At 51.8% G+C, this 14,133-nt stretch overlaps 2 protein-coding genes across 4 annotated transcripts; one reads left to right on the top strand and one right to left on the bottom strand.

Moving 5' to 3' along the window:
- Positions 1-1,361: 1,361 nt before the first annotated feature.
- BLCAP (BLCAP apoptosis inducing factor) lies at positions 1,362-11,780 on the bottom strand. Its single transcript, XM_081256552.1, has 2 exons — positions 11,637-11,780; positions 1,362-3,307 (listed from the first exon to the last, which is right to left on the bottom strand). Exon 2 carries the CDS (start codon positions 3,129-3,131, stop codon positions 2,868-2,870), a length of 264 nt encoding a protein of 87 aa, XP_081112678.1. The 5' UTR covers positions 3,132-3,307; positions 11,637-11,780; the 3' UTR covers positions 1,362-2,867.
- NNAT (neuronatin) lies at positions 3,314-7,537 on the top strand. Of its 3 annotated transcripts, none has more exons than XM_081256551.1 (3): positions 3,314-5,292; positions 6,224-6,299; positions 6,532-7,537. In XM_081256551.1, exons 1-3 carry the CDS (start codon positions 4,957-4,959, stop codon positions 6,759-6,761), a joined length of 642 nt encoding a protein of 213 aa, XP_081112677.1. In that variant the 5' UTR covers positions 3,314-4,956; the 3' UTR covers positions 6,762-7,537. The 3 variants fall into 3 exon arrangements, with proteins under 3 accessions (XP_081112677.1, XP_081112675.1, XP_081112676.1); XM_081256549.1 differs by having other exon boundaries at positions 6,224-6,304; XM_081256550.1 differs by lacking the exon at positions 6,224-6,299.
- Positions 11,781-14,133: the final 2,353 nt, after the last annotated feature.

The following is a 14,133-nucleotide window of genomic DNA, read 5'->3' as shown; positions in this document are numbered from 1 at the left end:
CACCTTGGGAAAGGGTGGGCTGCAGGCTCCCTGCTGGAAAGGGCCACAAATTTTTCAGAGGGAGGCCTGTTTGTGACTCTTTAGTGAGCTTGACCTATGACAGAAAGCTGCTTTCTGAGGGAGAGCAAAGTAAGCAATAATCTTGGCTTCATTTGTCATCCAGGTGCCTCCACGGGAGAGCGTGGCCACAAAAGCCTTGTTTGTTTGTTTTGTTTTTGGAATTTGCAGTTGTCTATTTTCTTAAGTCTTCCCACTAGGCTAGAGTCAGGCGCTCCTGGAGAGTCAGGCCTGGGTCTTGCCCCTGAAATCCCCAGCAAGCTCAGTACAGGGGCTCAATGTTTGCTGAACAAACCATCCTTTCCACGTGTAACACTCCTCAACTTGTCAAGACTTTGCTGAACCACAAAATACATCCAGAAACGCAGGGATAAAAAAGAATGCAGAGGTAAAAACACAAAAGCATCAGATAGGAAAAATACCCAGCTGATATAATCAATAAGTTTGGTTCTCTGAAAATACCTTTAAAACCTTTGGCCAGTTTTGACGAAGAAAAGGAAAAGCACTGATAGGCGATGGTAGGAATGAAAAAAGGGATACACTGACAATGGGGAGATTGCAAAGGGAAGGAGAAAACTACACAAAACTTCATAGCAATAAATTACCAATCTAGGTATAACAGATGACCTTTTATGAAACAACCCAAGCCCTTTTACAACAATAAACTCTCACAACAGCCCTGTGCCTCGGACAGGCAGTGCTCCTGTTATGTTTTCTAGAAGGAGAAGAGATGGAGAGATGGACACCCAGCCCAGGGCCCTGGCAAGCCACCCAGCTTTGTCTCAAAGGTCACGGCCATGGGAGCACGTGCACATTGACGGCACAGAACCACGCCACTCCCGCACTTCCAGCCATCGCCCGGAGCCCCCTGCGTGGACGGCCAACCTTATTTATTTTTCCACTTGAAATGCCATAAGGGGTTTCACTTTATTTTTACTTCAAAAGCAGCACCATAAAAATTCTTGATGATTAGAGCTCCAGCTGTCTTAAGTTGTTTGTCAAGGGATCGGTTACTCAAATCTCCTACGGAGGGAAACAGTTTCAGGCGAGAAGCCATGGGAGCTGAGAAACGCAAATGTCTCATCTCTGAAAACTTTCAGACTCCCTCCTGTTCACCGCCTGGCCTGCCCCCTGCTCCCCCTCCCCCAATCCCACCATCTGCTCTCCAGAGAGCAGATCAAATTTTCAGCCTAAGGTACTGTGGCGCCAAGGACTCAGCCCCTCCATGCTACCCCCTGCCCCCCACCAACTTAGAAATCCAACACCACGACCCAAATGGACGGCAGCCACATAAAACCACAGAGTAAAGTTTATAAAGCTTTATTAAACATTTCAAACAGCTGTGCAACGAACACACCAGAAATAAAAGCTCCAGAGTAGCAGTCCAAATGTTCCACAAGTGTGGCCCCGCAGTCCCATTCCCTAGATGGACTGCCTCCAGTTCTGTCCTCTGCCTGGCCCACCTCCCTCCCCCTTCAGGCAAGAGAAAGATGGATGGTTTAGACTGGAAGGACAACCATGCTGATCCCCAGTGGGCAGGGGCCAGGAGACAGTCTCATTTGCCAACACTTTTACTGAAGCGCAGAAAAAGAAAAAAGCAAGTGACAGTCACAGAGTCTTCCCGTGTATTCTTCGTAATGTATACAGTCCATACGCGCAGGACCGGAGAAGCTCCTGGCACGAGGACGATGGCCACCGCTCCCCTCTGTCTCGTCTGAACCACCTCGGAGTCCAGTGTGCTGGTCACTCTGCAATCCCCGTACTAAATACCAACTGTAGCGGCCCCTACAAGCTAGCTATTGCTACACCTCAGAATCACAACACGTTCGATAAAGCTTCTTTAAAAAGGATTTACACATGTACTTGTACACGTACGTATACACACACACGCACGCACGGCACACCACACCAAAAAATATCCAAACACCTATCAGGGGATCGTGGCTGTTATGAAACACACAAGTACTCTCCCATTCACTCGGCTGGGGACTGCTAGATCTATGTAAACACACCACACATCAATCCTGCAGAGCATGCATGGGAGACAAAATGAGGCCCCCTCCTTGCAACAGTGGAGAAAGGCAGGAGGAAGGGCAAAGGAAGCGAAGCTGGGCTACTGAGCAGGAGCCCAGACCCCCAGGTGAAAGAGCAACAGGTATCTGTTACTTCTTCCTTCAAAATGAAGTGGGGAAAATACTGAAGATTTGTGGACAGCAGTCAAGACACAATTCTGTCTAGCCTGCCAGCCAGGGAAGAAGAATGAAAAAGCGAGGCTCTCGGGCATCAGCAATCTCTTTATATTCGAGATAAGTGCAAAACTGAGCCCTGTCTTGGACAGGTGCTCCCCAAAAAAGGAAAGGGCTAAAGAGAACTAACAGGAAGCCAAGAGAGGGACGGAGGAGTCAGTAACACTCTGAGAAGGGTGGAACCCCTGACAAGGAAGGGTCACGGAGGTGACAATGAGACTGGCATTTTATCTGCCCGGATCATGCTGGGGCAGTTGACCAGGATGGGTGCAGGCTCCTCGTGGGAATGAGACGAGGGGGGTGGCCATCCTGCCAGTCAGGGGCCAAGATGCGGACAGAACACACACAACCACAAGACCACCCACGACTACAGGACTCTACGATAAAAGCACCGGTCAGTGCTATTATTCACATTATAAGGATAAAACGTCACAGGCCAAAAAGGCGCCATCAGGAATGTGGCACCCGCAGGGCCGCGGGATTTGAAACTCCAATGCTTTATGACCTATGTCAATGCCTCCCCTCCCGTCTTCTGCTTCCTTGGAAAGCTAACTGGGCTGGCTGTTAGGTGCCCACAACGCCGGGGTCGTGTGCCGATTCCGGAAGCGGGGAATCAGAGCAGTGGTACAGGAAACAGTTTCCCCAGCAGCTATAGCAGATGAGGAACAGGGCTGCCAGGAAAACCAAGGCACAAATTGTGCAAGGCTTCCGTTCCAGGAGGAAGCTGAGCAGGTAGAAGCCCATGAACATGGAGTGGCTGAACCACAGGGCGGGGTTGAGGGGCTTGGGGATGAGGAGGACGGGCAGCAGCCACTGGAGGCAATACATGATCTCTGCTGGACAGGGCCTTCGCCAAGGCCACCGGGCACCGCTGCAGGAACCGACCTAATGGGAGCCAGCGGGCGCAGGCGGCTGCCCTCTGCTTTCTTCAACCCTCGCTCTCCAGGAGCTGAGCCGCTGTGGTCTCTGGCTGTCAGCCCGGGATCACCAAGGCAGCAGGGATCCTGAAGAGAAAAGTCAACACAACAGACAAACAGACACAAAACAGACAGACAGACAAAAAAAAAAAAAAAAACAGGAACAGAATGTATACTTATTTGGAAAAATGGATCATGGTTAACAACAGCAAATGTGAATGCCCTTTCCTCCCTGCCCACCCATGGAAGTCTACTCCTCTCCAAGTCACCCTTTCCAGAAGCATCCTGGGTGTCTCCCCTTCTTGGGGGCTAGGCCAGAGGGCTCTAGGCAGGTCCGGCACAGTGGCCTGGCTTTGCCTGGGCCCTGCCCAGCAGAGATCATGTATCGCCTCCTGGGGCTGCGGCCCGTCCTCAAGGGACCCAGACCTCACAATACCGCCCTGTGGTTGCCACCGGACGGCCATGGGCTCCATGCTGTGACCCCTGAGGAATAAGAAAAGGATTCTGTATCTAGTATCTCTCACAGCAGGTGCTCAGTGGAGAGTTAAAGTAGTTAGCGGCGCGCTGCCGGCGGGAGATTGCCGGCAATGGATCCTTGCAAGCTCTGGGAAGGCTCCGCGGCAGCATCAGCGAATATTTTGTTTTAAGATGGCAGCCTAGAATGAGCTTGCCTTTTTCAAATAAACCGGCGTCATTCTGCCAAAATCAGCCAACTTCTTCGAAAGTCAATGTAGGGGGAAAAAAAATCACCATGCTACTTAGTCCAAACTGACCTCTCTGGGTTCACTTGCGCTCTCCATCTGCTGCCGGCACTGTATAGAACTTGACCTCTATGAGCTTTTAATCAAAATTAATTTTCTATCCACATAGGGGCAAATGCCAGTTGGCCCCTGTGCCAGGCAGTTTGCTGGAAAGAAGTGGTGCTCCCGAGCAGCGGGCCACCGGTGCGCCAGGGCCGCGCTCGCAGACCGCATTCCGGTCTTCGTGCCGCGCCAGGAATCGGAGCGGCGGCAGCCACGACCCTCTGGCGGCGGTAGCAAAACCCTCCTCCAAGCTCCAGAAGCCCAGCGCAACGGGTACAAAGAACCTCGCTGGCTGAGGAAGACCCACCAGCGCCTGGGGGGTAGGGGAGCAGAGGTTGAATAACCCGCCTAGCAGAAAACTATCCCAGAGCGCATTCAGACCACTTATTTGGAGAGCTCATCCCATCCCTTCCGCGCATACAAAGGCGCCATCCCTCCTACAGGGTAGACACCCGATGACTATCGCTTTTGCACTTAGGGCTCAGTGCCCTGGCTCAGGGAGCCGCCACCGCTGTAGATCTAGCAACCGTAAGAAGTGGGATGCGGGCATCAGGCAAAGGTTCCGCGCTCAGAGGCTCTCGCAAAGCAGAGGACGTGGTCTTCTAATACGACAAATATTAGAAAAAGAGTGTTGAGCGGGGGGCCTGTGAAGCCAAGGCTTCTGGAAGGGGCACCTGTTTTTGCTCCGCGGGGCAGATGATCCCTCTCTAAATTAGGTCCCCCTGCTTTTCCATCCTTGCCCAGGTGTGATCTGGCGCGGCACCGGACACTGGGCTCGAATTAGCAGGCCCGGGCTCGGAGAGATGGGCTCCGCTACCAAGGGGCGCACACCCGTACTCTTACCCTATGCGCTAACTCAGAGTTGCATTTCCCCTCCATTTTACATTAAAATTCAAACGCGGGCACAGCGGAATCTTCTGGAAAGGGGCTAAGATGAACTCAGGAGGCGGGGGTCGGTGTGGAAAGAGCAGATGGATTATTTTTTTTCCTCTCCTGACGAATGAGGAGCGCCCCCTGCCACCCCTCCTCACGGACCCCCCCTACCCAAGCGCGCATGCGCACTTGGGCGGTGGGCGGATACTTAAGGCGCGGCCACCGCGGCTGCGGCAGTGCGCCCAACAGCGGACTCCGAGAGGCCAACGGACCTCGGAATCGGCAGCACTCGCTCTCACCCACCCACCCACCACTCTCGGAACCATGGCGGCAGTGGCGGCAGCATCGGCTGAACTGCTCATCATTGGCTGGTACATTTTCCGCGTGCTGCTGCAGGTAAGTGTGCCCGGGTTCTGGGTGGGAGAGGGTCGCGATGTGCGCCCCCTGAACCGGCAAGCCCGCGTCACAATTGCCGCATCCTGACCCGTCCTGTCCTGATTGCCGCGATCCCTGCCAACCCAAGTGCCGCAGCCGGCACCGCACGCCCCCGCCCGTCCCCTGCGCCCTCCTCCTTGCGTAGACCCTTCCCAGTGCGCCCGCCCGGGAACAAAGAGTTGGGGCGCGGCGGGCGCCAGCCGCGGACGATCGCCGAGGCTCTTAGCGACCAACGTGGTAAGAAAATACCGCTACGTGAGACTCGACCCCAGGAGGGAGGCGGGGCACTTCTGTTTTGCGAAAAGAGACTTTACCGCTCACACAGCGGAATTTTTCCGCCTTAAAAAAATTGCGCATTGCGGGGAAATTTTCCTTTAGAAAATACAGTACTTGAGGGGGTGGGACAAAAAATAAGTTAGAAAAAGGCACTTCTCAGGGGAAAAACAAAAAACAGACCTCCGCAAACAAGATTACAACAAATCAGAAAAATTCGCGGGAAAAAATGAATAAGAGAAAATGCGCATTGCAGGAAGAATAAATCAGACAAAAGCACTTGGCAGAAAAAAATGCATTAGGTAAAAAGCGCCTTGCAGAAAAAATATTAGACAAAGGAGCTAATAAACTATGAATCGATAAGAGCGCTTTGAAGAAAACAATTAGAGGAAAAGGTTCTTTTCAGGAAAAATAGAAAAAAAGCGCTTCCAAAAAAGGACAGTTCGCTTTATTAAAAAATAAAATAAAATAAAACAGAGGCAAAGCGCTTTGTGTAAAAAGAAATAAATCAAAAGAAATTGCTTTGCCCATAAAATCATCTACCCTAAAAGCACCCCTTGCAGGAAGAATTCCCTGCTAAAGGAATCCTTTGCCAAAGGAATCGCATATTTCCTTCAAGGTGTTCCTGGAATGCTGCATTTACTGGGTAGGATTCGCTTTTCGAAATCCTCCAGGGACACAGCCCATTGCGAGAAGTGAGGTATACCTAAGTTGTGGGTCCAATCAGCTTGCGGCCATGCAGCCTTCAGCACAGTTGGAAAAGCTCCAGCTGCCCTGACTCGTGGACAAGCTGCGCCCGCACCCGCCTCTCCTCATTGGACAGGCGGGCGGGGCAGGGGGCGGGGCGGGGGCGGGCACGGCAGCACTACAGACACGCTGCGGGTGCTCGCCTCTAAGGGCAGGTCCGGGGTCTCTCTCTCGCCACAGGTGTTCAGGTACTCCCTGCAGAAGCTGGCGTACACCGTGTCGAGAACCGGACGGCACGTGCTGGGAGAGCGCCGCCAGCGGGCCCCCAACTGAGGCTCCAGCCCCCTCCCCTGGGCGGCCGTGTCACCAGGTGCTCCTGTGCAGTTCCACCAGCATGGGAGCCAGTGCCGCGCAGGAATGGGGCGTCCCCTGTGCCCTCTCACCAGAGGAGCACTTGCCAAGGTCAGTGAGGAGCCGGTAGGCCCCCGGAGAAGCAGCACCGACAATGACGACACCAGATCCTTTCCCCACCCCTTTGCACCCGTCCTACTGCGGGTGGCGTAGAGGGAGGAGGGAGGAATAGGGGGAACAGACCCCTGAGATCTGGGCACAGGCAACGCATTCAGATCTGAACCAAGTCGGGACAGCGCCATCCCAGCCCCACAGCCACGGCCATGCCAGCAGGCCGCACCACAGAGATCCAGACAACCACACCAGCCAGCAGAATGGACATTTCAACTTCACCAGCCGAGGCCCTGAATCTCCGTGCAGCAGACAAGTGACAACTGCGTGCCTGTGTGGCGGGACTGGAGGGCAGAGGGTGAGGGAGGAGGGTTAAGAAACGTAGCGGGGCCCTCTCACTGTCCCTTGCCTACGGCATGTGCATTCCAGCCTTGCTGCCTTTGCTCCCTCAGTTCCTCTTTCCCCCCACTCTCACCCAAAAGAAATGTGTCACTCAATTTGGACCTACTGAACAAGAAAACGAATCCCATCTTTACCAAAACACCTTCTCCAAGCCCCCAGCCCCTCACTGATCTTGCATCCCCCAGGTCTCATGCAATTGTGGTCAATATTGTGGTAATCGCTAATTGTAATGATTGTATAAGTGTGCATTAGTTGTGTCTCCCCGGCTAGATTGTAAGCTCCTGGAGGACAGGGACCGCCTCTACAAAAAAATTAAAAAAGTACCTCCTCTGTCTCGCACAGTGTCCCAGGACCCTGCGGGGCAGTGGAGGCGCACCAAAAAGTTTTGTCTCCTGTGACTTCTTTTCCGGCTTCAACACATACTTCTAAGACTGGGCTGATGTGCCCATTGTGGAGTGGGCACTCTACTTGGGAGAGGGACAGAGGGGAAGCAACAAAATGGGAATAAACCACACACCCAGTTCCATCTCAACACTGTCCTGAGATAAAGGACCACATCCCCGCACCACCACCCAAAGAAAAAGGTGGACATCTTCACTTGTGGTCTCGGAATAAGGGACCACTTATACCTCCCCAAAGGTGTGGGTGCCTTCAGTTTTCCTGGGATAAGGGGCCTTGGCAAGTAATCAGTGGGAAAGATGGAAGGAGGGAAAAGGTAGGAGGGGGAAAAGTGGGAAGAGCCCTCAAAATGGAGGTACTAGGGACCAAGAGGGTGATCAGGAATTCAGAACACAGTCTTATCTCCATCCAAGATCCCCAAGGAAATGGGGGGGGGGCACTGGTTTGGACAATGACTATGGGGTAAAAGGTGTGGTGTGGCGCCTCCCCCGCCCAGCTCATCCCTCCAGGCCCTATCACCTCTACCAGAACCACTACAAGGGCATCCTGCCAGGCCCGCCTACTTTCCCAGGGTCTCCTCCCCCACCCTCAGGAACCTCTCTCCAGCTCACTCTCCCCACTACTGGGTCCTCTGCTTCTCCCAGCACTAGTCTCCATAACCTTAAGGGTGCTTACCAGGTCCCGGGCCCTGGGCTCTCCCCTGCCATCATGCCAGGGTGGTGGGGTGGGCTGCCTGCTCGGCTCCCAAGTTCTCTCTCCCACTCCTCAGTGAGTCAGGGCTTCTTTTACATGGGGTCAGCTGACTGCCTCACCAAATGGCCCTGCCGCCTGTTCAGCCTCGTCTCTGGCTTTGTGTGCCCCTGTCACCACACACCTGTTCCTGGGTCAACATCCAGGGAGTGAGTTGGAGGGCTATAAATCTTTCTGCCACTTCCTCAAATCCCTTAGTCACAGTTGTCACAAACAATTCTGGAGCACAAAGGACCTCAATCCCTTGAGCCTGATGTTACCCGCCCCTGCGCCAGACCCTAGCGTTTCTCAACCCAACCACTAGCACCTTTAGAGGCACCTATAACTTCAGTTCAAGATAAGAGAATTATGGGGGTGGAGGGTGTAGACCTCAATTCCAGTATTGGCTTTGCCATCAGTCAGCCCAGGGAACCTGGTCAGGTCACTCCTAGCCACCTTCGATTCTCCTCTGTAAAAGGACTGCTAAGATCCCAGTGAACCCCAACATACTAGAAACATTCTGCCATCAAAGTGGCAATCAGGACTCAATGGGACTAAGGTGCGGATGGGCGATCGGAGCCTCATCTTCCTCAGCTGGGTGGTTCCAGCCCCTACTGTAGCCTGTAGGTGGGGTAGGTCTCTTGCCCCAGGGTGACTCAGCAGCAGGCAATGCCCACACCTCCCTTCTGAAGCCTGTATCTTGGCAAGCCTCAAGACTGGGAGTTTCTGTGGTTTTCCACACTAAATGCAGAGAACCATGAACATATTTCAACATGTGTTCTCAATAAAGGGTGCCCCTCCCCTCAGAGCCCTCAAGGGGTGTACCCACAGCCCCACTGCCCCAGATGCTCTAATCTCAGCCCAGTTATAAGGTAGCCGGGTTCAGGGGGACAGGCTGCAACAGCATTGAAGTGTCTGGCTGCTCTCGACACTGTAGGCTCCCTTTTAAAAGGCAGGAGGCTGCTGGCAGCCCCAGGGCTTTCCAGATGATCTTGGCAAAGCCCAACTGCAGGGCTTTCTCCATCCATCCATCAGCAGGGCTCTGAGTGTGGCATGATGAAATGACAGACTTCCAGGCAAGGGCTGCCCTGATGGGCTGCACCCGCATGGGTAGCTTGAATGTGCAATGTCCACTCCCGCCTTTCGTGCCCCATCCAAACCCTCACGTTATGGCAGGAAACACAGTCCACCAAAGAAGATGGAAGGAATGTGTTCACTTTCTATTCCTGTGCAATGCTTAGAAGTCTAGTCCAAACACATCTTGTTTATAAATTTTTTTCCAGAAGCAATACCATTAAAACATTTTATTCTGATAGAGAGCAACAAAAAGAGTTGAAAATGACTACAGTTTTGTTGCAAAGCCCTTAGTCCACAGGCCCCCCTTTTGCTTAAATTTTCTCTACCACATCCTCAAGACTTTGCCCCGACGAGGCCAAGGATAGAGCAGTTGAGTTATGAGGGAACTGGAATGGCTTTGTGAGACTCCAGCAACAGGCAAGACTCTTGGGACTAATGCCCCCAAAGGATGTTAGTTTCTTAGCCTAACCAGTTGAGGTTAAACCGCAGAGGGGTTTAGGTACCATGACTGTCGGAAGTGTGTGGTGCTATGTGACACTGTTACCTCTACCTGTGGAATATCTGGATTGCGACTGAAGGACAAGTTTCTTGAGCTTCAGCTGCAGGACAGCAACAGCTTATTACATGTGGGTTGGGTTGGGTTGGGTTGGGTTGGATTGGATGAGGGAGCAGGTGTGCTGTGAGTCATTTGCTAGACATTTATTTTCAAACTTCTATCTACTCAGAAGCCAGTACCCTACAGTGAGATTCTGAATTTGCAGTGAGTTTTACCCCCAGAGATTTAAACGTGCATATATATACAAAACATTAGTCTAACAACAGTCTCTTTTTCCCAGGAGACCTCTGATTTCCTCTATATGCCCCAGAGACATGTCACCATCTTCTCTGGTTATGATCCTGCTCCCCCTCCCCCTCCCTTTCTCCCTCCCACGGGGCCCATTCCCCAGCAGGATCCAGATTCCAGAGCATTCCCAGAACAGGAAGTCAGAGAGGCAGGCAACACATGGTCCTTGGTATATCATACAGCGACAGGCTTGAAATGGAATGCATATGTTTCAAAGATAAGAGAACAACAACAGAAAAAGACAGCCAAACCCAAACTTCCAGATTCCTCTTTGAAACAACATGTTACAGATAAAAGGTTAAACTGTTTTTGGCAGCAATTCTAACAAGACCAATTTCAGATATGGAAGCGATCTGGTCACTGGAAACCGACCAGGGCTCGGCAATCTTTCAACAGATTTGCTGACATTAACTAGTCTCTGATTTAAAACAAACAAACAAATAAACAAGATCTAACACTTGGTATTAGCACTTAAGCTGGAACTTTGTGTGTGTGTGTGTGTGTGCGTGTGTCCTGGCTTTAGTGTTGCCGTCCAGAAGGCTGAGGGGATGGTTGTACCATGTCACGCAGGGCAAACAGAAGCTGTCCCCAAAACACCAGTTCCCTGAAAGGGATAAAACATGATCCGAGCCTATAAACAGAAAGGCCGTTTCTTTCCCAGGACAGACCCCAGTCTGCCCCAACATTTAGCGTTGAAAAGGGACACGGAAGCCTGGAAGGAAATTAAATAAGGTGTGGAAGAGGGAAGGAAAAAGCAACTGTCCCCCATCCCCCATTCTTCTCTCCAGGCCATTAGTGTGCCAGGCAATCCATTCCTTCAGCTGCCCTTGAGGGCCACTCCCCACATATATTGTAGGAAAGGGAACGGGTGTCCAGACTTGGTGTAAGATTAGAGGGAGTAAGAAGCACCCGCGACCCAAAGCACAGCGTCAACCTATCACCCCAGACACCAAGGCGGGGACCCGGGGAGGGAGACCCTTTTCTCCCCTCTCCCCCACGCCCCTTCTGGTTTTTTTTTTAAAAAAAGGCAACTTAAGTGGCGGGAACAGAGTGACAGGCGTCTCAGAAGCTGGGTCCCCTGCCACGGGCACCGGGGCCGGAGAGAAGGCTGTTGCACCCCCAGCCCCGAGCTCCCCAGCTCTGCCTGCCCCATCCCAGAAGCAGACAGGCAAGTGCTGACCTTGGAGGCCTGAACGAGAACCCAGAAGTCCAGTGATCTGCCCTCGGACCAGGAAGAGACCCTCAAGGCGCAGGCTGGGGGCCAAACAGGGCAATCACGTGACACCGGACAGGGGCGGCCCCCAGGGTGCGCGGAAGGAAAACCCCTGAGAGGGACCGGACGACGCCTAAGGTGACCCCGAAGGGACAACATGGCGGCGCGGCCGCATTGAGGGCCTCTCATCCCGCCCCCAGGAGGCCGACGCCACGGTACCTGCGAGCCCTGCCATGGCGCCGCCGCCACTGCTGACGCCTTCGCAGCCGCAGCCTGCCTCCACCTCAACTCGCCTCCGACGCCGCAGGAAGCAGGATAGACGCCCCCTTCGTCTTCTAGTTGAGCCGACCGAGGACCCCTTCTGGGATCGGGCTGCCTACGGCAGATGCCTGATAATACGACCTAAATTGGGAGGGTCTTCTATGCCCGATATCCTCCTAACATGTGCCACAGATGACCATTTGAAGACTTTTTGCTAACGTGTTCAGAAATCTGGGGGTTCTGAAGTCTTCAAATCCGAGGAATTTTTGGTCAGGCGCATCCAGGACAGCCCCGAATCACGCCCCCCACCTCCCTTGGTCCCCTCATACATATGCAGTAGATTGTGATCTTTACACATTTAGAGCGGAGGGGGCGTACCCCTAGTCTCTATAGATGAACGTTTGTTCGCTTTGGTCCTCGTGAATGACCCGTGTAACCTGTGAAAACGTTCCCGTGGCTCAAAGTCCGCCTCCTCCCTGGCCCCTTTACCAAGGCCAAAGGTCAGGAGCGGAAATATTCCGGCTCAGAATTTAGGATTTGACTTGGGTCAGGACCTGACTCTTCTTCTTGCCCTGTACTTTGGGCGAGCCACTTGCCCACCCCGACTGTTAGCTTCCCCGAATCTGATGAAATGCCTACTTCACAGGGTTGTTATAGGGATTAAATGAGTCAATGTATCGATTTATTAGCTAAATAAGCACATTCCTTGAGCGCTTACTATGTGTAAATGCAGTGCTAAAGGCAAGAGGATAGAATGGAGCGTGAAATAGGCGCTGTTCTAATTCGAGGCGATGCCTGGCTACTGGGGGAGAGTGGGGGAGGGGTGGAAAAACAATCATCAAATTACTTATATGTGCAATCTAAAATATGACACAAATGAACATATGTACGAAACAGACTCATAGATACAGAGAACAGACTTGTGGTTGCCAAGGCGGAGGGGGTGGGGGAGGGATGGATTGGGAGTTGGGGATTAGCAGATGCAAACTATTATACTGTATATAGAATGGATAAACAAGGTCCCACTGTATAGCACAGGGAACTGTTCAATATCCTGTGATAAACCGTAATGGAAAAGAATATGAAAAAGAAATGTATATATAGGTATAACTGAATCACTTTGCTGTACAGCAGAAATTAACACAACATTGTAAAGCAACTATACGTCAATAAAATAAAAATTTTTTAATCATCAAATGATCACTATCTGTTAATAATTTAAATCAAATCAATATATAATTATGCATGATGGGAAATGCTGTGGGGGAAGATGAAGAGTGCTATGAAAAATTAATGGAGGGGAATTCCCTGGCAGTTTGGTGGTTAGGACTCCATGTTCTCACTGCCGGACGCGCGGTTTCGATCCCTGGTTGGGAAATTAAGATCTTGAAGGCTGCGCAGTCTGGCCAAGAAAAAAAAATTAATGGAGCCTTCATGTAGTGCGAAGGGTAAGGGTGGAAACTCCTTGAAGCTGGCATTTAGGCTTAAAAACCAAAGATAGTTTTGTAGGGCAAGAGTGAGAGGGGAAATGCTGTAGGCAGAAAGAACCGCTTGTCCCAGATGTGGAGGTGGGAAGGAGCAGCTGAGGGTGAGGAAGGAGCAAGTAGGGTAGGTAGTGCTACCTAATGAATTTGGATTTTATCTTTATCTTTTTATCATTTTCATCAGGGGAATGATACCAGGTTTGGGTCTCTGAAAGACCACCCTACATGGCTTGGAAAACATTTTCGAGTGGGTGTGGGGAGACCAGCCAGAAGGCTGTTGTAGGTTTCCAAGTGCAAAGGAATGGTGACCCTGGCAGGGCGGTGGCTTGGGAAGGTGGAGAAGTAGAGAATGTAAGATGGAATGTGGGTGGGTGTTGAGGCATTGACAATGACACCTAGATCTTTGCCTTGAGTATGAAAGAATGAAAGAGCCCTTGAGTAAGGTGGTAAAGCCTGCAGAAGGCTCAAATTGAGGGGGAAGATCAAGAGTTTGGCTAAGAAGGTAAGTTTGAAAAGCCTGGGCAATGGTTGGGTGGAGAGGGTCAATAGGCAGCTTTATATGAGACTGGTGCTCAGAAGAGAGATCTGGGCTGGAGATACATATTTCAGTAACATCAGCACACAGTACACACATCGTGGTGCTGGATGAGGTCCCAAAAGAGTGAAGGTAGATTAATAAGTAGGCAGAGGAGGAGGAGCCAGGATAGGAGTCTGGGAAGCAGTGACCCGTGGGGTAGGAGGAGGACCAGGTGAGCATGGGATCCCAGAGAGGAGGTTTCAGGAAGGAAAGAATGTTCAGTGGAGCTGACTGCTATGGAGGACAGAAATGGCACCATTCGGTTTGGTTACAAGTTGGGGGGGTGGGGTTAGGGACTATATCCTTTATGATTCAAGTTCCAAAAACAAGACCCTAAATCACTTGGCTTAAAAAAATAAGTACCCTGCCACTCAGTGGCAGGTTAGTTGAGTGG

The sequence above is a fragment of the Mesoplodon bidens genome, assembly GCF_964165515.1.
Source record: "Mesoplodon bidens genome assembly, chromosome: 15".
Classification (NCBI taxonomy): domain Eukaryota; kingdom Metazoa; phylum Chordata; class Mammalia; order Artiodactyla; family Ziphiidae; genus Mesoplodon; species Mesoplodon bidens.
The sequence above is the reverse complement of the archived record's forward strand: the minus strand, read 5'-3'. Positions and strand labels throughout refer to the sequence as shown.